The following is a 26,426-nucleotide window of genomic DNA, read 5'->3' on the forward strand; positions in this document are numbered from 1 at the left end:
TCATGTTGTGGGGGTGCTTTGCTGCAGGAGGGACTGGTACACTTCACAAAATAGATGGCATCATGAGGAATTGAAAATTATGTGTATATATCGAAGCAACATCTCAAGACATCAGTCAGGAAGTTAAAGCTTGGTCGCAAATGGGTCTTCTAAATGGACAATGACCCCAAGCATAGTTCCACAGTTGTGGCAAAATGGCTTAAGGACAACAAAGTCAAGGTATTGGAGTGGCCATCACAAAGCCCTGACCTCAATCTTATAGAAAATTTGTGGGCAGAACTGAAAAAGCATGTGCGAGCAAGGCCTACAAACCTGACTCAGTTACACCAGCTCTGTCAGGAGGAATGGGCCAAAATTCACCCAACCTATTGTGGGAAGCTTTTGGAAGGCTACCCGAATCGTTTGACCCAAGTTAAACAATTTAATGGCAATGCTACCAAATACCAATTGAGTGTATGCAAACTTCTGACCCACTGGGAATGTGATGAAAGAAATAAAAGCTGAAATAAATAATTCTCTCTACTATTATTCTGACATTTCACATTCTTAAAATAAAGTGGAGATCCTAACTGACCTAAGACAGGGAATATTTACTTGGATTAAATGTCAGGAATTGTGAAAAACTGAGTTTAAATGTATTTGGCTAAGGTTTATGTAAACTTCCAACTTCAACTGTACCTCGTACCCCTGCACATTAACTCGGTACTGGTACCCCTTGTACATAGCCAAGCTATCTTACTCATTGTGTATTTATTCCTTATTATTTTGTTTTTGTTTTTTAAAACGTTTTTGCATTGTTGAAGTAAGCATTTCAATGTTAGTCTACACATGTTGTTCACGAAGCATATGACAAATTGGATTTGATTTAACTCACACCAGCACGAACATATATTTTCATGTTTACTCAGTAAACGTGTTTACTGAGTAAACAAACACAAATAATAATTAGTATGCTTTGCTTATCTGATTGAGCATACCTTTCTTGTACTTATATTGTATTTTTGTGGTGGGGTTTTCATATAAGCCCTTTTGGTTTCCAACTCACCTGCACAACGTTTTTACCGGTTTGCATCTGTACTGTTGCAGGGCAGCCCCCGAAGTGACTCTTACATTTATCTACACTCTATGCAAAAGATTTTGTCTTTTCAGGAATTCAGCCTTTTCTGTGTTGATCTCCCCAACCCCCATTGTCACACCTCTGAGAAGCAGAGGTTCTTTTGTGATTACATCATGTATGTCTGATATCTAATTAGAGATGAACTTTACAGTAAAACTATTGGTCAACAAATGAGATGCTTATAAAAAGGGTGTAAGATTCATTGTTCTTTTCCTTTTGTTCTTGACTTGCTGTGGTGAGATACCTACACTCTCTTTCCCTCTTCCTCTCCCATGACCTATGGGCAAAAGCCATGCTATCTTTTTCTCTCTCTAGCTCTCTCTCTCTGACCATGCTTAGAATAATACCTTGTAATACTTGTTAATGCTTTGTAACTTAAGCTTTATGCCTTATGTGAATCCATACATTTTACAATGTAATTCCATTCTCAGACATTTCTTATTGCCTATTACTGTAACTCAGCTATAGTGTCCTTGCATATGGCTATTTATCTTATGGAGTCTTATCTTATGGAATCATATCACCAGACAAACAAAGCAAATAGTTTATCTTAGACTTTAATCTTTAATGACACGTTTCATAAATATTCAAAGTAACAATAATACATTATTGCTTACCCCAATATCTATTTTCAGGTAATATTAGTAGACTTGGTCACTGTGGCTTTGACTAAGGATAGTGCTTGCAGGACAGCGCACGAGACAGTATCTTGGGACCTTGTCAACACAAAAAGCACATGTAATATCAATACAATATGAAGCTTATTTCTGTACTCAGTGTTTTGACCTAGCAATTACGATTAAATAAGCAACATGATATTACGATCAGAAAATGCAGAAAACACTTTTCTACTTGTTGACAGATTGTTACTTACAATAGACTTGTGAAAACAATGTATATTGTAACATTGGATGACTGAAGGACAACTTTTTACTAGGCGACGTTCAAATAAACAAACATTCACAGTAAAAAAAAAAAGCTGTGTGAACAAAATGTTCATTTAACACAAGACCATTTTCAATATTTCACTAACCTATATTTGTCAGCAAAACCAGAATGACCCCGGAGGCAAACAGTGAATCGAACAACACAGATCAATAAGTCAGGGAACATTAAGAGTCGTGCCGCTTATGGCTTCAGTAGGTAAAATAAACCTCCAATGTACAGGACTAGGCAACTGTTGCACAGAGACAATTTCAAGAGAAAATTACATGAGTTTTTGGTAACACTTTATATCAACTTTCATGAATAGGCATTCATAAACATTTTTATATATTTTTTTACCCCTTTTTCTCCCCAATGTCATGGTATCCAATTGGTAGTTACAGTCTTGTCCCATCTCTGCAACTCCCGTACAGACTTGGAAGAGGCGAAGAGCCGTGCATCCTCCGAAACATAACCCAGCCGAACAGCACTGCTTCTTGACACAATACCTGCTTAACTCAGAAGCGTGCATTGCACCCAGCCCGCCACAGGAGTCGCTAGAGTGCAATGGGACAAGAACATCCCTGCTGGCCAAACCCTCCCCTAACCCGGCCAATGCTGGGCCAATTGTGCGCCGCCCCATGGGTCTCCTGGTCACGGCCGGCTGGGACAGAGCCTGGACTCAAACCAGGATCTCTAGTGGCACAGCTAGCACTGCGATGCAGTGCCTTAGACCACTGCGCCACTCGGGAGGCCATTAATAAACAATTTATAAACTTAAGTGTTGTTTGTAAGCCTTTATAAGCATAATATTTTATAACATTTATAGTTTATAAAGCATTTGATGTTTTTTTTCATGAAAGATATTACAAAGTGTTACCAAGGTTTGGAGGACAAACATGTACACCAGCTTTTGAGCAGAGTAACTATTCTAAATTAATCCATTCACAATGCCCATACCATAAAAATACACATGATTGGCGGGCAGAAAAACTGTGTCTAGAGAATACACCACAGAGAGAGAAAAACAGGGGTGTATTCATTAGTGCATACCATTGAAAACGGTAGCGAAAATTTGCGTTTATTGGACAAGTTCGTCCCTCCTCGTTTCGGCCCGTTTGGTTCCTAGTGAATACACCCCTGATATGGCCATGCATGCATTTGTCAGGTTTATATTCCCAGGGAAAGCATAACAGCAATAGGATTCAAAGTAGGCCTGGTGGGCAGGTCAAAGTTCATGACCATCACTACCACCACAACTCCTTTCTCCTCCCCTGTTCTTCCTGTGTGAGCTGAGACATCAAAGCTGCTTGAGTAAAAGGGAATCACTCCGCCTCACTCCTCCTAGAGACAGATCACAGTGTAGATAAGCATAAGAGGAAAAGAAATAAGAAAACATGTTGTTTTCTTCTGTGTGTATGTACAGTATGTATGACATTGACTTCTTTAGTGGACAAGGCAGTAGGCCTGCTGTGCTGTGGCAATATAGGCCTGCAGAAGCTGCCGGTTGGCAGTGGCTTGTTTCTGGGTTCCTTCCCCTCCCAGACACCACCCACAAATAACTTCCTCTTTTCATGAGAGTTCAGCTGTCTAGTTTTGACCAGCCCTGCTGGCTGTGTCTCAATAGTCTAAAACCTGTGTCGCTCAAAGCAATTTGGACGCAATTTCTGTTGTAGACGTAAGTTGCAAGCAGGGTTGCATGGGGAGTAATTTATTACATGTAATCGGATAAAAAAATAAAATTCATATAACTTTAATCAGCGAGAAAGTAATCAGATTACATTATGGCGTTTGGGTAATCCAAGTTATTTTACCCTTACATTTTGGACCGGTAACTAGTAACTAACAGATTACATTTAGAAAGAAACATACCCAACGCTGGTTGCAAGTGACATCTGAGTCCCGAACAGAACGATATGACAAGTCTTGTAGCTCACTGATTGGACATTGCATACAGTCAGTTTGTGAAATAAGATCGATTTCTAGCACTTGCGATTGCAATGCAACTAAGTTGTTGGCCATTTTTGTGGGTTGACACATTGAGCAACCCAGACGCGACTTTGTTGCAAGCATTAAAAAAATTGCATTCAGATTGCTTCGTGTGACTTCGGCTTAAAGTAACTTCCTGTCACTGTCTCCTTTCCTTCCTCTACACTAGATCGGACGGGATTGAAGAGGTGATGATCCAATGACGAGCTTTGTGCCACACTGCTTACTTACAACTGCCAAGTCTTCTCAGATCGGTGCGGAAAGGAAGAAGAGGACACAGTGAGAGGCAGTCATTAGGGCTGTGACGGTCATGTCATTTTGGATGACGGTAATTAGTCAGCCAAATAAACGCAGTCACCGTAATATAACCATATGAATAGCAAAACAAATGATCGATTTTGTATTTTTTTAAGGGGCAATCTGCAGTTGCTACATTCATTTTGGGACTTGTGATTGATTGGTATGTACCCATTGATTCTTGAAGAATATAACTTACAAATGCCTCATTTAGTTCAAATGTTATACGCCATCGGAACCTAAAATATAAGCTTGTTTTACTCCAATGTTTGTAAACAAAGTAACTCTAAACAAACACTTTACCCTAAAACATGGTTAAAACTATAATTCTGACATCATGGATGGTCAGTCTTTGCATCCATAGCTCTGTTTATGAATTTGAGAGTGGTTACATTTCACCTGCCCCATCCCTTAGCTTTATTCCAAAGCAGGGGCGCTTTTTTTATCGTTTCAACCGCAGATTGCCGCTTTAAAGACGCACATTTTCTTTCTCCTGACTGCTGCCTAGGCAACCGAATACTAGTTTGCTACAACATCCTGCTTGTTTCACCAAGGAGCAACAAAGTTTCACCGTTGTAGAGTCCATGTTACAGCAGAAACCGACGCAACTGCACAAATGCCCAGCCGTCCTGTCAGCTGTTCATTCCACCCCCCAAAAAAACATGATCATAATTTAAATGGTTATGAAGGTGATTTTATTTTCATGACAGTCTTCATCCATAACCGTCAGTTACACGGTTATACGGTAATTGTGCCAGCCCTAGCAGTCACTCGACTCTGTTGAGGTCCTGCTACCCTGTGTACGTTGTGCATTCTGTGAATAGGGGTAAAACTCCATATCCCAGTGTCCTCAGCGGCGGTGGGGTTAGAGGTCAACCCCCTTAATGAGGGCCGTCTCCAGGGTGATGGGGAACTCGTGGAGGGTATGGAGGATGCGGGAGAGGGAGTTGACGGCGGCGCGGTCCTGGACCAAAGCCGACTCCTCGTAGAGACGAGCCGTCAGGTGGGACTCGGCCAACAAGGGGAGCCACTGGGGCAGCAGCTGGTCCCTGCCAACACAGAGGGTCAAAGGTCAAATCATAACTTTCTTCACAGGCCTGTTCAAGAGGGCGCAATGCTACCTAACGTTCAGACAGAAATGCATTGTGTAAAACAAATCTGATTGCCTACCATGTGAAATAGAGGGATCATGTCAGCTCTATTCATTACATTTCTATCTGCAATGTTCTACCTCTCTAAATACACCCCGTGATTACTCTGATAAGGACGAAGTGGCCCTAAGGCAACTGATCTAAGCAAAGTCTTGCATTTATGCTATAATGGTTAAGGATTGGAATTGGCGAGAGGATGCTGATCCTAAATCTGTGCCTATAGAGGCAACTTGTACCTGGAGCTGTTGACTAGGTCCTCAGATTCAAGTTAGGCATTTTATTTAAAATTCAACAGCATCAATTAAGTGAGCTCATTCGATATGGGTTTTATTTGATGCTTCTTCCAGTAGTGGTCAGTGACTAGCTAGGTGGTCCATCTCAGGAAAATGTAGATACAATATACAGGAGAGTACTATGTCAAAACAAAGCACCTCAGACCACTTACAGCCCAAAATCCTCACCGAAATAACAGAGTGTGATGTAAACGAGTCAGGTTGGCGACTGTGAGGCCTTGGCGGCTCCAGGAAGGGGCAAGACTGTGCTGAAGCCCCCTCTAGAATAGCCCTTGCACATACACGCATGTACCATATATTGCAAGCACTTGTATGCATGGACCAAGCTACTCCTTACCTACCCCCAGTGAAAACTGTATAGTGCCACCCCTGGGCCTTGGAGACCAGGGCCCGTATCCACAAAGCCTCTCAGAAAAGGTCCTAGGAATCCTGATAAAACCTGTTTTAAGACTAAAGAAAACTCCAAGCTCAGAGCTAGGTTTTAGGATGATGTTAAGACTGCCCAGGCAAAGTCTGAGCCAATTCATACAATGTGATATTGCACTCCAAAGGGACAACTTGAAATAACAATGCAGGTAATTAAATAATCAAAATGTTGATTTATTAGCCTATTTGTTATAAGTATTTAGGTATAGCATGTGAAATCATTGTCAAAGGTTGCATACACATCTAGGTTATTGATGTATTTAAAATGTTGACATTTTCAAAATGTTGTATTAATTTAACCTTTATTTCACTAGGCAAGTCGGTTAAGAACGAATTCTTATTTACAATGACGGCCTACCATATAGAATTATCAAAACATTATTTTTAACTACTCCAAAGCAATTACCGTAAATTCCGGACTATAAGCCGCAACTTTTTTTCCCAGGCTTTGAACCTCGCGGCTTAAACAATGACGCGGCTAATATATGGATTTTTCCCGCTTTCAATTTTTTTTTCTCCAAAAAACATTCTGTGACGTGCTCAGTTTTGGCGGCATGAAGCTTTCATTAGACCAATGAAATTGCCGAACGGGTTAAGGTCAAACAACTTTTTTGTTTACTGTTTAGATTAAATCGAGCACTCTCAAACTTCCCATCATTCTGATTACGGTAGTCATTTTGTCACCCTCATCATGGCAAAGACACGGAGAAATGCATATGATGCAGCTTTCAAGTTGAAGGAGATTGATCTGGCTGTTGGAAAAGGAAATAGACCTGCTGCACGGGAGCTTGGTCTTAATGAGTCGATGATAAGACGTTTGAAACAGCAGCGTGAGGAATTGACTCAGTGCAAAAAGACAACTAAAGCTTACTGCAAATGTTTTATTTTTTGTTACAAGCCGTGTTTCGTTAAAGCCTATTTATTTTTGTTACAAGCCGTGTTTCGTTAAAGCCTGTGTAAAGTTCATTTGTTTCAATGTACTGGTAGGCACCTGCGGCTTATAGACATGTGCGGCTTATTTATGTTCAAAATAATATATTTTTTTAAATTCAGTGGGTGCGGCTTATATTCAGGTGCGCTTAATAGTCCGGAAATTACGGTACATGTGGTGCAGGAACCACTGACTCACTGCATTTCTCTATTATCAAGACACGTGCTGGTAACTCTTAACTGGTTAGGACAGCTCATGAGGTGTCCTAAATATCTGTCGACTAGGGGTGACTCTTATGATTAAAGCTTTTATTTTTACTCATAAGAGTAAAATGTTTATTCTCAGCACTTACGACCAATCTTCTACTTTGTGTGGATACGGGCCCAGTCCTGCTGCAAGCCACTCTGTCTGAGGAGCGCTCAGGGGCTTCAGGGGGAGGGAAAGTGTGTAACTCTGACTGACACAATTAACACAACCACCAGAGGGCAGGGGTGACGCTCCGATTTTCATTAGAAGGCCCTGTTCGAATGCATCTATCCAAGTCCCACCTGCACAAGTGGGGTCTCAACTGGGGTTTATTCTGAGGGATGCGGCGTTCTGAACACGCAGATAGAAATATGATGATCAGAGCTGAAATGATTCCCTATTCTGCATGACAGTCATATCTGTTCTACTTGTTGGGTTCTGAGAATCTGAAATATACTTATTCATGTCACTGAGGGAGAGAGGGTATAACGTTTACATTATATCAGGTATCCTGTTGAAATATTGAGTGCTTAGGTTTAGAGGGTCTACACCAGAAGTAAATGGTTATCTGTAGGAGGAAGGTATGTGGTGTGTGCAATTAAGCTTGGAATGTGCTGAGTGCAGGGAAAGCGATCACATGTGGCAGGCACTGATAAGGGGAGAGAGCCGTGGATTAGTGATGAAGGGGGGGGTCGAGATCAGCTCAGGTCACGTTATTAAGGGAGAAAGAAAAGTTTATGGCCCGTATCACTTAAGTGTCCTGCCTAGCAGTAAAGACAATGTTTGTACAGATGTGTAAGTGGACACTCAGCCTTGGAGGAAGGGTTAAATATCAGTGCTTGTGTGAAAATGTTTTTGTCTAATGCAGCTGTACTGACCCTCTGGGAAGAATAAACTTGGTTAAGCTTTTACATTTTAGTCATTTAGCAGACGCTCTTATCCAGAGCGACTTACAGTAGTGAGTGCATACATTTCATTTCATGCATTTTTTTTTTGTACTGGCCCCCCGTGGGAATCGAACCCACAACCCTGGCGTTGCACACACCATGCTGGCGTTGCAAACACCATGCTCTACCAACTGAGCCACAGGGAAGACCTGTGACGCTTTCATAGCGTCCGTTGAGTTTGAACTCTGAAAATTAGAACCTAACATACTAAATATATTTACAGTATATCTGAATGTTTTGTGATGTGACGTTACATCCTCCTGGCCCCTACCATCTCAATTGCCGTTTGAACTTTCAACTTTGACCTCTCACCTGACTCCCAGGCAGACCAGCAGCTGGAACTTGCCCTCCTTGCCGATGTTCCGCGGCGAGGCGTTGATGGCGTTGGCATAGTGACACAGAGAGTCACACAGTTCCGTTGACCCCCGCAAGTCACCCATTTGATCTGCCGTCTCCATGGAAACCACCACCTTCTCTGTGGGGGAGAGGTGCGGAGCAGGTAACACATTAGAAGGACAGGGTTCATAGAAATTACTATTCCTACACTAGAATTCTAGTAATTTTATTTCTATGTCAAGGATGACCCTTGGATAACTATGGAATAAGGATCTGAGCTAAGGAGTCGGCCAAATTGAGAAGTCGTTCTATGATTTCAGTAAGTGTAAGTACTGTTCTAGAAAAATAACTGTTTGAAGGCAAAGATGAGGCTGTTTACTGTAATGGATGAATCATGCTGTGTTGCACTAACAATGAATAATGTAAAAGTGAACTTGTACTAACCAGCCACTAGATTGAGACAAGTTATATGGACTGACATTACTACAATCCACATAGTCTGTCCACGTGCACACACACACACCCACTTACCCACAAAGTCCCATATGAACACACTCCTTTGGAATAAGCGGGAGGACTTGAAGCCATGTAGGAGGAACTGTTCCAGGGAGCGCACCAGCCCCTCCTCTCCACACAGCAGAGCAGTCAGGTTCCCCCTCTGAGGAGAGGAGAGGTCTTGCGTTCAGAAACGTTTGGGCATATCATCACAGAAATTGGAACGCAGGTTTAGTAAGCCAGGTGTCCACCACAATGACATTTGATGCCTGAGTTCAATGGTATGAGTAGCCAATTTTCACATCCCATAAAGTGTCCTTGCAAATGAGGCACTATTGACTTGCTTCTACTGTACAATTGTCGGGCTGGAGTGTGGAGGAGTTGTATTATGGTCGCCAAGGTGACAAACCCCAACACAGGGCGATAGTATTTACTACACTTCATTTCCAGAGGGCTTTCAAAGTACCACGCTTCAGCTTTCCCTTCAGGTTCCAACAGCGTATTGAGAATTAAAACAACCAAATCCAAAGCACTTGCTGTGACACAATCACCCAAAGCGGTGTGTTTTTATACATTATAATTAAATGGATTTTAAGGCACTTTCTTTCCAATTTTCTTTCATTTACAATTCACTGAGGGTCTGTGTAAATCTGCAGGGCTCCTCAGCTTCTACTGTGCCAAGGAAAGGGTAATTTATTCAAGCTGATTGATAGAGGAGTTGTCCTGGTGGCAGGGGTTAAGTGTCATCCAATTAAAATGTTATTAAGGTGAGCCACAGGCCCCATAGTAGCAATACTACCGTGATTCACCAACAGTCACTACAGGGCTTGGTGTTTAAAGGGGAGATCAAGCGTCTCAGAAAAGGTCCTAGGAATCCTGTTAAAACCCGTTTTAGGACAACAACAAAAAACCTCTTCGCTCAGAGTACGTTTTAGGATGATATTAAAAACGCTGCTCAGAGAAAATCTGATCCAGGAGTAAAATCAACCCATAAAAGTTGAACTGGGCTCGTAATCAGGACAGTTGGAGGTACGTAAAGGAAAGATTGTGGTGACGTTGTTGCCAATCATGGGGAATAACCAATCGCGAGTAGGAATTGCCAGCTGTGAACTCTGTAGCACGCTACAGAAAACCAAGGTGAACCAAATGTTGCAATGGTAAAACATTTAACGGCCTATAATTTTCACCTGACATGAACACTTTGCCTACTCTTTTTTTTCAAATAATGTGATGGGCCTATTGCACTGAATCATACAGTATTGCCTGTCTATGGTGCAGGACCCACTGACTCTCTGCCAATCATCAAGACACCTGCTGGTAACCTAACTGGTTAGGACAGCTCGAGCTCTCCTGAATATCTGTCGAATAGGTAGGACTCTTACGACTAAAAGGGCTTCATGAATAGCTTTTATTTTTAGCCATAAGAGTAGGAGTAAAACGTCTACTCTCAGACTTATGACCAATTCTTTACCCTGAGACACTGTGGATACGGCTCCAGAGCAGGCTTTTAAAGGGGAGGTCAGAGAAGGCCATAGACTAGAGAGAAAAAAAGCCAGTCTGCCTTTTAACTGTGAGAGATTCTGCCTTGCAGAGTGAAGGTCAAGAAACACGAACACACTAGGGTTGGGCGGTATCCAGATGATCATACAGTTCCTGTACCATACCGGGGTATACGGTATTACCCGCAGTGGACACAAGGGATTTCTTTCCAAACATAAAAAACACACAGAACAATTTAGGCAGCAGCAATCTTGATTCTTGTTGTAACCAAGAAGCTTGATCTTGCAAACGAGCCACTTAACTAGCAAGTTAGCAAACAAAATGCATAGCTGGAGCCCTGGGGGGCTCATTTATAAACATTGCATACGTACAACATATACAACAAAACGTGTATGCCAGTTTTCACAAAAAAAGTTTGAATTTATAAGAACTAAACGTGAGAATGTGCTTTTCTCTCGGCAAACTTTAGACCATGCCTACGCACAGCCAAGAAGCTAAAAATACACACTAAACAGTATCCTGTTAGGCTTAAGCCTATGTATAGCATGCATGTGGTGTTGTTAAAATAGTGCTATACAAATAAAATGCATAATTATTTTGTATTCTTAATGTCACTTATTATTTTAACTATTTTTCCATTATAGGTTAAATATAATTTGTCACTTGGGCCTATGGCTATTCTTTATAGGCTAATCAATTCTCACTCATTAACATTTAACATTGATGCATTTCACTGCACTGGTGCAAGCAATTACTCAAAATTGTCTCTGTTTATATAAATACACCCATGTGTGTTCTAGACTAGCCACATCCAAAGACCAGGGCTGTGTTGGCAATCTTGGCATGGTTATTCTCCGCGAGCGTCTTTTGAGACGAGCAGATTTATTTTGCCCACAATGATGACTGGCTTATGAGCCAATACAGGTTCCCCAGAGCCATTCTGTTGGACCGATGTGCTGAATTTGGGTAAATGCTTGCATGGCCTACACGCCGCAATCAGGCAATACCTGTCCATGTGCAGATTTTGACCACTGTTGGGTTCCTAGCCACAGGGACCTTTCAGAGGGAATAGTGTGACAGATCGGGCATATCACAGCCCTCCCCCAGCCGCATAATGCCAAGTGTTGGATGGCATCATTCGTCTGAGGTACATACGGTTCCCCTACACAGCCAGTGAACAGGCAAACAAACTGCAATATGTAGCAATGGAAGGTTTTCCAAATTGTTATCGGGGCGATCGACTGCCCTCGTGTTGCAATAAGGGCAACAGTGAGAACAAGTTTGTGTATGTGAACTGGAAAAACTTCCACTCCATCAATGTGCAAGTGATTTGTGATCTACAAATGACACTCACCAATGTTGTTGACCATTGGCCCGGTTCAAGTCACGACTCGTTCATCCAGATGAACAGCAGTGTGGGCAACAGACAATATATAAGCTAAATACAGTTTAGCTTATATAAGTCGGAAGTTTACATACACTTAGTTTGGAGTCATTAACTCGTTTTTCAACCACTCCACAAATTTCTTGTTAACAAACTATAGTTTTGGCAAGTCGGTTAGGACATCTACTTTGTGTATGACACAAGTCATTTTTCCAACAATTGTTTACGGACAAATTATTTCACTTATAATTCACTGTATCACAATTCCAGTGGATCAGAAGTTTACATACACTAAGTTGACTGTGCCTTTAAACAGCTTGGGAAATTCCAGAAAATGATGTCATGGCTTTAGAAGCTTCTGATAGGCTAATTGACATCATTTGAGTCAATTGGAGGTGTACCTGTGGATGTATTTCAAGGTCTACCTTCAAACTCAGTGCCTCTTTGCTTGACATCATGGGAAAATCAAAAGAAATCAGCCAAGACCTTGAAATACATTGTACCACAAGTGTGGTTCATACTTGGGAGCAATTTCCAAATGCCTGAAGGTACCACGTTCATCTGTACAAACAATAGTACGCAAGTATAAACACCATGGGACCACGCAGCCGTCATACTGCTCAGGAAGAAGACGCATTCTGTCTACTAGAGATGAACGTACTTTGGTGCAAAAAATGCAAATCAATCCCAGAACAACAGGAAAGGACCTTGTGAAGATGCTGGAGAAAACAGGTACAAAAGTATCTATATCCACAGTAAAACGAGTCCTATATCAACATAACCTGAAAGGCCGCTCAGCAAGGAAGAAGCCACTGCTCCAAAACCGCCATAAAAAAAGCCAGACTCCGGTTTGCAACTGCACATGGGGACAAAGATCGTACTTTTTGGAAAATGTCCTCTGGTCTGATGAAACACAAATAGAACTGTTTGGCCATAATGACCATTGTTATGTTTGGAGGTAAAAGGGGGAGGGCTTGCAAGCCCGAAGAACACCATCCCAACGTGAAGCATGGGGGTAGCAGCATCATGTTGTGGGGGTGCTTTGCTGCAGAAGGGACTGGTGCACTTCACAAAATAGATGACATCATGAGGAAGGAAAATTATGTGGATATATTCAAGACATCAGTCAGGAAGTTAAAGCTTGGTTTCAAATGGGTCTTCCAAATGAACAATGACCCCAAGCATACTTCCAAAGTTGTGGCAAAATGGCTTAAGGACAACAAAGTCAAGGTATTGGAGTGGCCATCACAAAGCCCTGACCTCAATCCTATAGAAAATTTGTGGACAGAACTGAAAAAGCGTGTGCGAGCAAGGAGGCCTACAAACCTGACTCAGTTACACCAGCTCTGTCAGGAGGAATGGGTCAAAATTCACCCAACTTATTGTAGGAAGCTTGTGGATGGCTACCCAAAATGTTTGACCCAAGTTAAACAATTTAAAGGCAATGCTACCAAATACTAATTGAGTGTATGTAAACTTCTGACCCACTGGGAATGTGATGAAAGAAATAAAAGCTGAAATAAATCACTCTACTATTATTCTGACATTTCACATTCTTAAAATAAAGTGGTGATCCTAACTGACCTAAAACATGGATTTTTTTTACTAGAATTAAATATAAGGATTTGTGAACAACCGGGTTTAAATGTATTTGGCTAAGGTGTATGTAAACTTCCAACATCAACTGTAGTTAGCAGGCCTAATTATGAAATAGTCACAATTATTTGCCCTGCATCATGTAAAGGTTTTTCCCTCCTCCCAGGTAATAGGGCATATCCCCTTAATCCCTGGCTGATCACCAACCCCCAGGGCGCACAAGAGAGGCGCTTCAATGAGCTCCACGGTCTCATCCACTCCCTTGTGGAGCGCACAATAGGTGCACTAAAAGGGAGATGTCTGTGCCTTGATACACGCGGTGGGAGACACCTGTACAAGCCTGAGAAAGCGTGCAGAATTGTAATGGCTTGCTGTGTGTTGCACAACATGGCTGTGCGCAATTGGGTTCCCATCCTCCCAGAGGACACGAAGACCCAATGAACCTCAGGATAACTACCAACCTCCTAGCAAGAAGCCAAATGCAACCGCAATTCAGTTGCGACTGGGTGTTATGTGTTGTTTTCAAAGAAGTTTGGATCATAATTATTTGGTCCATATAGATCTGTTTATCATCAAGTAGAAGGCAATCCATCGTCCTCGAGGATCTATTTTAACGGATTGTACCTCGAGATCCAAATTGTTTTTAACAGGATCATAACACCTTTGGAATTTCTTAACGCATAACTGAAATAGATTTATAAAAAAAAAAAAATCCCAGGCCACTTCTTCAGGAAGATATTCAATTAGTTTCCTGAAGACAATAAATATGGTCATCTTTATCCCTTTAGCCAGGTAAAAACTGCTCTTCCTTTCTTATTATCAGCCAAACCATTGGAGTTATAGCTAGCTATACTTAATTCACCGGTTACCATGATGGGTTACATTTTGAGATACTTATCACTGTCCTTACCACCATTTTGAGATACTTATCACTGTTCTTACCACCATTTTGAGATACTTATCACTGTTCTTACCACCATTTTGATATACTTATCACTGTTCTTACCACCATTTTGAAATACGTATCCATACTAACTCTAAGTAGACCTCCAGTTGTCCTCCAATACCCCTCCCACAAAAAAACAAGACATAAAAATAGAACCATAAATCCCTCTCCTTTCCCCTTTAGTTCAGTTTATTTTGTTTATTAATTCGACCATTTAAAAAAAACAAGCACACATAAAACTTAAACCGCCATACATGCACATTAATAAAATCATCGAGGTTAACACACAATAAAGTCTGGGACTTATTTCCATTGTGGTCCTCTTGAGACAAGATGGCTAGACTAGATCGAACACAGTATGGCAGTAGATTCTTCCAGCATGAATCTGTCCTACACTGTTGCACAGTTGAGAGTGTGACCTTATTGGTGATTCCTCCTATAAGAGGTTAATGCAGATTGGTCAGTGGCTATGTATCTATGCAATACAAATAAAAAATATATATAGTCTTTGCCAAACTTAAATGCGCTCTAGAAAAGCACAAATGTGACCCATTTCAGGAAGCTAGGCATATTTCGCACGTCACTACTTCACAGGAGAGGCCTTTGAACTTGAACTCAATGTGTTTTTTGGCAGAAATGCCTTTTGGAACATGTGAACTTTCATGTGCCTTAATAACAGACTTGTATGCCATCTGTAAATACAAATACAATTATTAAAATTATGAGCCTAGTTGGTTTAGCCACAGAAAAATACAGGAACTTTCACTCTAGCCATGATTGGCTGAGATAATGGATACGCTGGACATGCCGAGAGATGAGTTCGGATTGGTCTGCCATGTAGCATGCTTCTGTCTATAACATGAGCTGCTCAGTATGTGTAGATACTTGCTACTGTGGCATTTTTTAAAGATCTAACATTAGCCATGGAAAACGGCAAGTGTTGCTACTACTCTCAACAACATTGCTGCCCTGAATTTAGCAGGCACTATCGACAAAGATCAGTGGGAAAAAGTTGTGATGGACTACTTTCTGCACACGATCAGTGTGAACCGGAGTGATTTGACACAACGCGGGCCAAACAAGCTGTACAAACAAAATGTACATGACACAGAATGCCTTACTTAGTAACAGGGGTTCCAGTCTGCTGTAAAGCGATCATCCATGTATACGGGTAAGAGTCTAGCTACATTTTCAGTTATTATACGTTTCTAATTTTGTCAAAGTTGTTTTCATTGCAAGTTAAAGCGTACTGTTAGCTAGCTAGGGAACGTTAGCTTGCTGGCTCACTAGCTTGCGTTACATGTATGATCTGTGTAATAATATTATTAATATCTCAAAAATCCATTTGCATTGCTAGTTATATTCTAATGTTAGCTAGCTAGTTAACATTGAATGTAGTTGGTTAGCTTTAGGTACCTGCAGATTCATACTACAGCATTTCATGCACGGTGGCTAGCTATGAAAATCTGTTTGTATTGCTAGTAGTATGGGTTGGGATTATGGTTCCTTCTTTAGCTAGCTAGCTACCTACATGTCTAAACAAAAATACTCCACTTCACTAAATGATTACATGACCCATTAAGTTAGTCAGGTGTGTCTCTGGGGGTGATTACGGCCATCTATTGAATTTCATGAACATGTATACATGTCTAGACAAAAGTGACCCATCTTCTTAGGTAGATTTGGCTGGGGGGTGGTTATAGCATTCCTTTCACATGACCCATCAATTTAGACAAGTGTGTCTGGGTAAGCGTCATCTAATAATTATAAAATATTTTTTATCTGGACACTTTGTATTTTTGATATCGCTACTACGCAAATGTGCAAAGTCAGATTAGGATATAGGCCAAGGACTAGATAAAGTGTATTTTTACCTGGAGTTATTCGTTATTGTAGGCTACTACTTTCACTCTTTTCAGTCTTGAAATCTTTGGTTGTTTACTACACTACCTTACTCACTCTGTTTAGCACATGTGAATCCTTAAAGAGATGGGTGGGGCTAAGGCTTCAGAGGGTGTGAACGATGCTGAATAGGTGTCGACAAAGGAGAGCTCTCCAGTAGGCATACCAAAACATTCAAGGGACATTTTCTCAAAAGTGGAGTTTCAAATTAATCAACTTTCAAAGCAGAACTACTTTCCCATTGTTCCTCAACTGCAGGTTATGATATACCATTTTGTAGTGCGTAAAAATTGTCTGTCCTCGGTTGCAACACTCACTACAGAGTTCCAAACTGTCTCTGGAAGGAACGTCAGCACAAGAACTGTTCGTCAGGATCTTCATGAAATGGGTTTCCATGGTTGAGCAGCTCCACACAAGCCTAAGATCACCATGCGCAATGCCAAGCGTCGGCTGGAGTGGTGTAAAGCTCACCGCCATTGGACTCTAACAGTGGAAACGTGTTCTCTGGAGGGATGAATCACGCTTCACCATCTGGCAGTCAAACGGATGAATCTGGGTATGCGGAAGCCAGGAGAACGTTACCTGCCCCAATGCATAGTGCCAACTGGTGGAGGAGGAATAATGGTCTGGGGCGATTTTTCATAGTTCAGGCTAGGCCCCTTAGTTCCAAGTGAAGGAAAATCTTAACACTACAGAAACAAAAATCTCTCTGCTAAGAAGAAGGGCGGGGGTGTATGCCTTATGATTAACGACTCATGGTGTAATCATAACAACATACAGGAACTCAAGTCCTTTTGTTCACCTGACCTAAAATTCCTTGCAATCAAATGCCGACCGAATTATCTACCAAGCAGACACCTCGACGGCCCTGCTGAAAGAACTTTACTGGACTCTATGTAAACTAGAAACCATATATCCTGAGGCTGCATTTATTGTAGCTGGGGATTTTAACAAAGCTAATTTTAGAACAAGGCTTCCTAAATTTTAATCAGCATATCAAATGCGCGACACACGCTTGTAGCATTCTGGATCATTGCTACTCTAACATCCGCGATGCATACAAAGCTCTCCCTCCCTCCCCTCCCTTCGGCAAATCTGACCAGGACTCCATTTTGTTTCTCCCAGCCTATAGACAGAAACTAAAACAGGAAACGCCCGTGCTCAGGTCTATCCAACGCTGGTCTGACCAATCAGATTCCACGCTTCAAGACTGCTTCGATCACGTGGACTGGGATATGTTCCGGGTAGCCTCAGACAACAACATTGACGTATACGCTGACTTTGTGAGCAAGTTTATTAGCAAGTGCATCAGTGATGTTGTACACACTGTGACTACTAAAACCTTCTCTTACCAGAAACCATGGATTGATGGCAGCATTCGGCAGCAAAACTGAAAGCGCGAACCACCGCTTTTAATCATGGCAAGGCGACTGGAAACATGACCGAATACAAACAGTGTAGCTATTTCCTCCGTAAGGCAATCAAACAAGCAAAGCGTCAGTATAGAGACAAAGTAGAGTCGCAATTCAACGGCTGAAACACAAGACGTATGTGGCAAGGTCTACACCCAATCACGGATTACAAAAAGAAAACCAGCCCTGTCGCAGACATCGACGTCTTGCTCCCAGACAAATTAAACAAGTTCTTTGCTCGCTTTAAGGACTATACAGTGCCACTGACACGGCCCGCTACCAAAGCCTGTGGGCTCTCCTTCACCGTGGCCAACGTGAGTAAAACATTTAAACGTGTTAACCCTCGCAAGGCTGCCGGCCCAGATGTAATCCCTAGTCGTGTCCTCAGAGCATGCGCTGGTGTGTTTACGGACATACTCAATCAATCCCTATCCCAGTCTGCTGTGCCCACATGCTTCAAGATGGCCACCATTGTTCCTGTTCCCAAGAAAGCTAAGGTAACTGAACTTAATGACTATCGTCCCGTAGCACTCACTTCTGTCATTATGAAGTTCTTTGAGAGACTAGTCAAGGATCATATCACCTCCACCCTACCTGATACCCTAGACCCACTCCAATTTGCTTACCACCCCAATAGGTCCGCAGACGTTGCAATCACCATCACACTGCCCTATCCCATCTGGACAAGAGGAATACCTATGTAAGAATGCTGTTCATTGACTACAGCTCAGCATTTAACACCATAGTACCCTCCAAACTCGTCATTAAGCTCAAGATCCTGGGTCTCGACCCCACCCTATGCCACTGCGTACTGGACTTCTTGACGGGCCGCCCCCCAGGTGGTGAGGGTAGGAAACAACATCTCCACCCCGCTGATCCTCAACACTGGGGCCCCACAAGGGTGAATTCTCAGCCCCCTCCTGTACTCCCTGTTCACCCATGCCTGCGTGGCCATGCACGCCTCCAACTCAAATCAGCAAGTTTGCAGACGACACTACAGTGGTAGGCTTGATTACCAACAACGACGAGATGGCCTACAGGGAGGAAGTGAGGGCCCTCAGAGTGTGGTGTCAGGAAAATAACCTCGCACTCAACATCAACAAAACAAAGGAGATGATCGTGGTCTTCAGGAAACAGCAGAGGGAGCATCCCCCCATCCACATCGACGGGACAGTAGTGGAGAAGGTAGAAAGTTAAGTTCCTCAGCGTACACATCACAGACAAACTGAAATGGTCCACCCACACAGACAACGTGGTGAAGGAGGCCCTGTCACCTCTTCAGAAGAAATTTGGCTTGTCACCTAAAACACACAAACTTTTACAGCTGCACAATCGAGAGCGTCCTGTTGGGCTGTATCACCGCATGGTACGGCAACTGCTCCGCCCACAACCGCAAGGCTCTCCAGAGGGTAGTGCGGTCTGCACAATGCATCACCAGGGGCAAACTACCTGCCCTCCAGGACACCTACAGCACTCGATGTCACTGGAAGGCCAAAAAGATGATTCCTTTCCAGACATTACAATGAGCCCGTCCTCCTATAGCTCTTCCCACCAGCCTCCACTAATACAGGGGATTTCAGACTGTTACAGAGCCGTTTATTTGGAGGGGGGAAGGGGAGTTGCGAGGGCATTTTCTGTTAAACCTTACTAATGCTTGTGTACGAAAATATCCTTCTTTAAGTCTAGGCATTGGGCGTGAGATTGTTTCTTTAACAAACTCATACAAGGTAAAAAAGTGTGAGTGCGCATTAATAGAGGCCTGTTCTAATTGTGTTGTGTGTGTGTAGAAGGAATGATGTCTGGGCGCTCAGCCAAGAATGACAGAAACTAACTGGTTCCTCTCAGCTTAACTGGAGACAGAGTAAAGTGTTATATTCTACACACCAGTGATAGAGCTGTTGTTTTGTTTGGAGCCTGTTTCTGGGTTAAAGGTTCATGTTTTGTGTGTGTTTAGGGGTAGGACATACATCATTTGGGCCGACAGTCAAAGGCACTGCTGTTAGAGGAAGTATGTCTGGAGTGACTTCCTGTCACTTTGGCACCTATTGTCCTCACTCAGTTGCGACAGACGGAGGCAACCTTTTCACCCAGTCGTCGCTCCCCACACACACATAGATAGGGTCACGTGTTTTTGCAGATGCTTGCATGAGATAGCTTGACTATATAAGGCTTCTGTACTCTTTGTGTGCAGGTTCTCGCTCCATTTCACCTGCGTGGCTGGTGCGACCAGCCTCCTTATTGTAATACGTTTTTAATAAAAGTAATACCTTGATTGATTATTGACTGTCACGTCCTGACCATTGAGTGCTCTTATTTTCTATGGTAGAGTAGGTCAGGGCGTGACTGGGGGGGGTTTATCTAGTTTAATTTTTCTATGTTGTGTTCTAGTTTATTTTTTCTATGTTGGTTTTTGTATGATTCCAATTAGAGGCAGCTGGTCATCGTTGTCTCTAATTGGGGATCATATTTAAGTAGTTGTTTTTCCCACCTGTGTTTGTGGGAGATTATTTTGAGTTAGTGCATGTTGCACCGCTGTTGTCACGGTTTGTGTTTTGTTTATAGTTTGTTTGGCTAAGTTTCACTATATAATAAAGATGTGGAACGATACGCACGCTGCGCCTTGGTCCGTTCCTACACACAGACGTGACAATTGACTTTGCCTCTCCTCATTATTAGTTAAAAGGTAGAATTTCCACCACAAGAGTACGGTATTGAAAATCATACTATAGGTACTTCTAAATTCCCCAAGCCTAGCGCACACACGCCGGCCTGTGCAGACCAGCACACACACATACACACACACTCTTCTCATCAGAGATTAGACCTCTCTGCTGTGCTCTCTATTTTCTGTTTTTGGAATCTCTCTCACGCACACCTACACACCCACCCATACCTCCTGCTCTGCTTTGTGGAAGTGCTTGACGAGGTTGTTTACTGCCTCCCTCATTTCCTCCTGCACCTGGACAGAAGACAGTCCTGAATGAAGGAGAGAGAGAGCGAGGATAATGGAGAAGAGATGGAGGGATTGAGAGGAGGAAGAGACGTGAAGATGGACAATGGCATGAAAGACGATAAGGAGAGCATTAAAAGTAAGGTATAGCAATGAGTGACTTTAAAAAAAAAGGCATATTTTACTCATGACAAAAGAAAGAAAATATTATGGTTGACTGTTTATATAAAAAGTGGAATATCTGTTTTGACTGTCGTTTTAACAATTATAGGTGCAAACTGTGTGTGTGTCTGTTCCCCATACATACTGTTGTTACTGTTGCTGCGCCCCAGTGACCCCAGACCCCCCATGTGTCCACTCTGAGGGGGCGAACTCTGCTCCGGGGGCGTCCCCGTCCACCTCCCAGACTCCTCCTCTCCTCTGGGAGACACCAGCTGACCAATCAGCACCCTCTCCAGGCTGCCGTCACCCACACCCTTCCCCAGCCAGCGGCCACACGGGAACCTGGGAGGAGAGCGTGGATGTAGATAGATAATGGGGTCAGAGGTTAGATGTGAAATAGGGCAAGCGAGAAGTCATTTGGGATTGGGCAATTCAGAATTTTGAAGGAGAGTCACATTCATTGGGCACCAAACAAAAAGGGAGGGACGACCTGAACTTGTCTAATAATAAACACTCATTTTCCTGTTGCAGAACGTTTTAAAATGTTTTCCGTTGCATGCCCTAATGAACATGACCTAGGTGAGTGCAGAAATTAAAGCAACACTTTTCCGACTAACTTGATCAAAAAGATGTGGAGTTCGTTGCAGGTTTGACACACAGCTAAAACAGTGTATCCATACAGTATGTGTGCGTTACCTGTAGGTGTGTCCAGTGATCTCGTTGTGCACAACCACACAGTCCACCAGACACTTAGACAGTAGGCCAGAGTTCTCCTGCCCCAATTGCAGGGTGCTCAGCCTGCCCAGGTTCTGGCACTGACACAGAAACAGACAGAGAGACCAAAGTCAGAACTGTGTGTGTGTGTGTGTGTGTGTGTGTGTGTGTGTGTGTGTGTGTGTGTGTGTGTGTGTGTGTGTGTGAGACAGTGATTTGTGAGAATGCGTGTACATGTAGGTGTGTGTGTGTGTATATGCATGTGTTTGCACATGTGTGTTTGATGGAGAATTCCCAAAGCAGTAGCCCAGAGGAACGGAGCATCTCACCTGGAAGAAGATCTCCTGTGTGTTCTTGGGGATCTGCCTGACCCCAGAGTCACCCAGCTCTCCAGACACACACACCCAGGGGTTGGACATTGTCATGGCAATGCTCAGCTTCTTCATGGGCGTTATGACAACACGGTATGGAATGCCTGAAGGGACACAAGAGACAATAACGTTTACATTTTGGTCATTTAGCAGATGCTCTTATCTAGAGCGAGGCAGTGAACACATTTCACATTTCAGTGCAATGTTAGATGTTTACGGACCTTGGCCTTACAGGTACCTCTAGTTCAGGGTTCCCCAACCTCACAGAATTTGTCCCGCGGGTGGTTTTATTTGCCCCCCCCCCCCACCAAAATTGAACATAAAAAATATATATATAATCATTATCAGACATAAGACTGTCAAAACACCAGGAAATCAGCTCCAAGTGATTTTCATTTAAGAAATCTGTTCCCAAGTATTACCACGCATAATAGAGACATGGGATCGTATACAAATGTAAACAAGGTCTGAAATGATTATGTTTTAGTCAAACATATCTGTTTGGGCTTCTTGCGGTCAATTTGCAGCCTACACATTATTTATAATTATGTTCCAGACCCCTAATCATTTACTCAAGACAAAAAAAATCGAAAAAATAAAAACGGCCCGCGGCTGAATCTAGTTGATGATCCCTGCTCTAGTTTAAACCAGCTAACAATGTCCGGTTCCCTAGTACGCTAGTGGTAACGTTCCACTATCCAAGATGCCAGTGTTCTAAAAACATTCCTTCTTAAAACGTTTCAGGAACTGCCTAAGAACTGTTCTCAGAACTGCATGTAGATGTTGACTTATGATATGAAGATAATGTTTTTTGCAATATCATTCTAATAACTGTAACGCTCTAATAACACTAGGAAAACATTCTCATACTGTTATCATACAACCAAATAGGAATAAGGAACCCAATGAGAACACCCCCCCCCCCCCGATATGTTCTAGGAACGTTTCTGGTTTCAGTATCTTGGAAGCTGGGACGTGTTCATTAGGACCCGCAACAAATAAACACATTTAGCAGAAAACTAAAAGGAACGCTTCTCATTGAACACAGCTCTGGGGAATCTGCCAGACTTACTGATGGAGGTGAATGTGCGTGTGAAGCAGAGGTAGTCCACAGTGTTGAGGGACAGCAGGTGGAACAGGAACTGCTCCCTCTCCTCCTCACACAGTAGGAACGCATGGGACTTGTACAGCTGCCTGTAGGGAGGGGACCGAAAAGTGAACACACACCTACCTCACAGAGAGGAGAAAATGAAGCATACATCTGAAGATTCACCGGTCATTACCCTTTTCATGTCATCGTGACGGCTCAAATATTTTCATTTACACATTGTCCTTTCCAGCACGGTCCTAGCAACTATCGCGGAGGTGCAACCAAGCCAGCTCAGTACGGCTTGGCTTGGCTCTGCTCGGCTCAAGTTTCAAGTTTTAATGGCACATGCACAAATACAGTGAAATGCTTTTCTTACAAACTCAAAACCCAACAATGCACTAATCAATAACAATTGAATAAAAAATGCGCAATAAAGTAAGTAAGCATACTATATACAGGAAAACAATTATTAAGTCAGTTCCAATACAATATTTACAATGTGCAGGAATACTGGAGTGATGGAGGTAGATATGTATAGGGGTAAGGTGACTAGACATCAGGATATATGATAAACAGTAGCAGCAGCTAGTATGTGAGTGGCTGTGCGGGTGTGTAGAGTCAGTATAATGTATGTGCGTATTCTGTGCGAGTGGGAAAATGTTGGAGTGAGTGTGTATAGAGACAGTGCACAAATAAAGGGTCAATAAAGATACAAGGTTAACGCAGACAGTCTGTAGCTATTATGATAGCTATTTATCAGTCGTATTGCTTGGGGATAGAAGCTGTTCAAGAGCCTGTTGGTGCCAGACTTGATGCACTGGTACCTCTTTCCGTGCGGCAGCAGAGAGAACAGTCTATGGCTTGGGTGGCTGGAGTCTTGAACGATTTTCCACGCCTTCTTTTCAGACCGCTGATATAGAGGTCCTGGATGGCAGGGAGCTCGGCCCCAGTGATGTACTGGTCTGTCTGCACAACACTCTGTAGCGCCATGCGGTCGAGGGCGATGCTATTGCCATACCAAGCAATGATGCAGCCAGTCAATATGCTCTTAGTGTTACAGCTGTAGAACCTTTCCAGGATTTGAGGGCCCATGCCAAACTTTTTCAACCTCCTGAGGGGGAAGAGATACTGTTGCGCCTTCTTCACGACCGTGCGTGTGTGTTTGGACACCGAGTAACTTGAAGCTGTCTACCTGCTCCACTGCCGCCCCGTCGATATGGATGGGGGCGTGCTCGCCTCCCGTTCCCTGTAGTCCACGATCAGCTCCTTGGTCTTGCTGACGTCGAGGGACAGGTTGTTGCTCCGGCACTACACTGCCAGGTCACTAACCTCCTCCCTGTATGCTGACTCATCGTCGCCGGTGATCAGGCCTGCCACCGTCGTGTCATCAGCGAACTTGATGGTGCTGGAGTCGCGCGTGGCCCCGCAGTCGTGGATAGAACAGGAAGTATAGGAAGGGGCTAAGCACACACTCCTGTGGGGCCCCTGTGTTAAAGGGTGGCGATGTGATGTTGCCTACCCTCACCACCTGGGGTCGGCCCGTCAGGAAATCCAGGATCCATTTGCAGAGGGAGGTGTTCAGACCCAGAGTCCTAAGCTTGGGGACAATGGTGTTGAATGCTGAGCTTTAGTCACTGAACAGCATTCTCACATAGGTATTCCTCTTATCTAGGTGGGTGAGGGCAGTGTGGAGAGCAATTGCATCGTCTATGGATCTGTTGGGGCGGTATGCAAATTGGAGTGGGTCTAGGGGGGCTGGGATGGCGGAGTTGATGGTGTGCCATAACTCTCAAAGCACTTCATGATTACAGAAGTGAGTGCTACAGGGCGATAGTCATTGGAGCATGAAGTTCGTAGGAACAGGAATGATGGCGGTCAGTAGTGTGAAGAGGGTATATGTGATATGTGTGTATACCTGATTAGGTTCTGGTTGGCCAGCAGCAGTTTGAGGTGTTGCGAGAGCACTTTCTTCTCCAGGGAAAGATGGATCCAGGCCCGCGCCCGACCCACCTCACTGAGACCCTCACTCATAGTCTGGACAAACCTAAAAAAAAAAATTACAAAAAAAATGCTACCAGAAATTCTATGGTTTTCAAAGATAGCAGTGTTTTGGGTTATGTTGCGCTTTATTACCTCATATCCTGTACAAAGGAGCCCTTCGGGGGTGCAAGTCCCTCCTCTAGCCTCATGCTGTCCAGCCCATTGGACACTGTAACCAGGAAGAGAGAGTGATTGGCAGATGTGATCAGACTTGACAGAGTACACCTAACAGACAAACTCTTATCTTGTTAATGACAGGTGACGCTAGCAGACCAGAACATAGAATGATTGAGGCATGATTAGATAGATAGATTACTGTACTACATTCCTAGTATGTGTCTAGCCTGGTCCCAGATCTGTTTGTGCTGTATATTCAATTCCAATGATCATTGTCATTGACAGCACAAACAGGCCAGTATGTATCTGCTCTGACCTGGAGACTCAGCAGGTGATGGTGGCTCCATCTTCTCCCCATTGGCCTGGCAGTGGAGCAGGTGGGACCACAGAGCCGACCTTCCCTGGACGGTACAAACACTCAATCACACACTCAACCACGGCAAAACAGCAGTGTGCGATTACAGTATGTTTGAACGTGTGTTTGTGTATGTTTATTACTAACCTGTTTGAGTAGCAGTCCGTGGCCCCAGGTCCGCTCCAGCAGGTCACAGAGGCTGTGGATCAGTGTGTTCTCCTGCAGGCCCGTGATGCTGGCCTTGCCCTGACCCAGCTCCACACTCTCCTTCCCCATCCTCTCCATCAACATACGCCTGGTCTGCACGACACAGAGACACACAACAAACACTAAATCGCCTAAATCCTGACTTCTTACTCTTAGGTTGCGTCCCAATTCTACACCCTTCTACCGAAGTGTGGACTTGATTTAAGGATTTTAAGTCCATGACGGGGGCTGTGCTAGGGCACACTTTAGGAGAAGTGTGGAGAATTGGGACGCATATCAATACATGATTCATGCAAGGGTCAGAATTAAGCACCCGCAACTCAAGTTAGGAGGACTTGGCCCTCATCCAATGTAGTCTTGATTTATGTTATCATTTCAAGAATCAGAGGTCACAAAACTAAACATTTTCAGCTACAGATGCACTGCACACTCACTCACACTGCATTTCTCCAAAAGTGGAGAACTATATAGGGAATAGGGTGCCATTTTGGACAATCACTCTGTATATCTACCTCTAATATGCTGTGT

At 43.3% G+C, this 26,426-nt stretch overlaps 1 protein-coding gene across 1 annotated transcript in view; it reads right to left on the minus strand.

Moving 5' to 3' along the window:
- Positions 1-2,823: 2,823 nt before the first annotated feature.
- Positions 2,824-26,426, minus strand: part of LOC115197059 (DENN domain-containing protein 5B) — a 50,045-nt gene continuing 26,442 nt past the window's right edge. Inside the window, exons 10-21 of the mRNA XM_029758224.1 lie at positions 25,839-25,991; positions 25,653-25,737; positions 25,313-25,388; positions 25,095-25,223; positions 23,162-23,283; positions 22,048-22,193; positions 21,701-21,819; positions 21,150-21,346; positions 20,786-20,868; positions 9,189-9,315; positions 8,634-8,796; positions 2,824-5,376 (exon numbers count right to left, since the gene is read on the minus strand). Coding sequence (XP_029614084.1) covers positions 5,193-5,376; positions 8,634-8,796; positions 9,189-9,315; positions 20,786-20,868; positions 21,150-21,346; positions 21,701-21,819; positions 22,048-22,193; positions 23,162-23,283; positions 25,095-25,223; positions 25,313-25,388; positions 25,653-25,737; positions 25,839-25,991 — 1,584 coding nt within the window. The 3' untranslated portion in view covers positions 2,824-5,192. The remainder of the gene's footprint in view (positions 5,377-8,633; positions 8,797-9,188; positions 9,316-20,785; positions 20,869-21,149; positions 21,347-21,700; positions 21,820-22,047; positions 22,194-23,161; positions 23,284-25,094; positions 25,224-25,312; positions 25,389-25,652; positions 25,738-25,838; positions 25,992-26,426) is intronic.

The sequence above is a fragment of the Salmo trutta genome, chromosome 7, assembly GCF_901001165.1.
Source record: "Salmo trutta chromosome 7, fSalTru1.1, whole genome shotgun sequence".
In the NCBI taxonomy this organism is placed as follows: Eukaryota; Metazoa; Chordata; class Actinopteri; order Salmoniformes; family Salmonidae; genus Salmo; species Salmo trutta.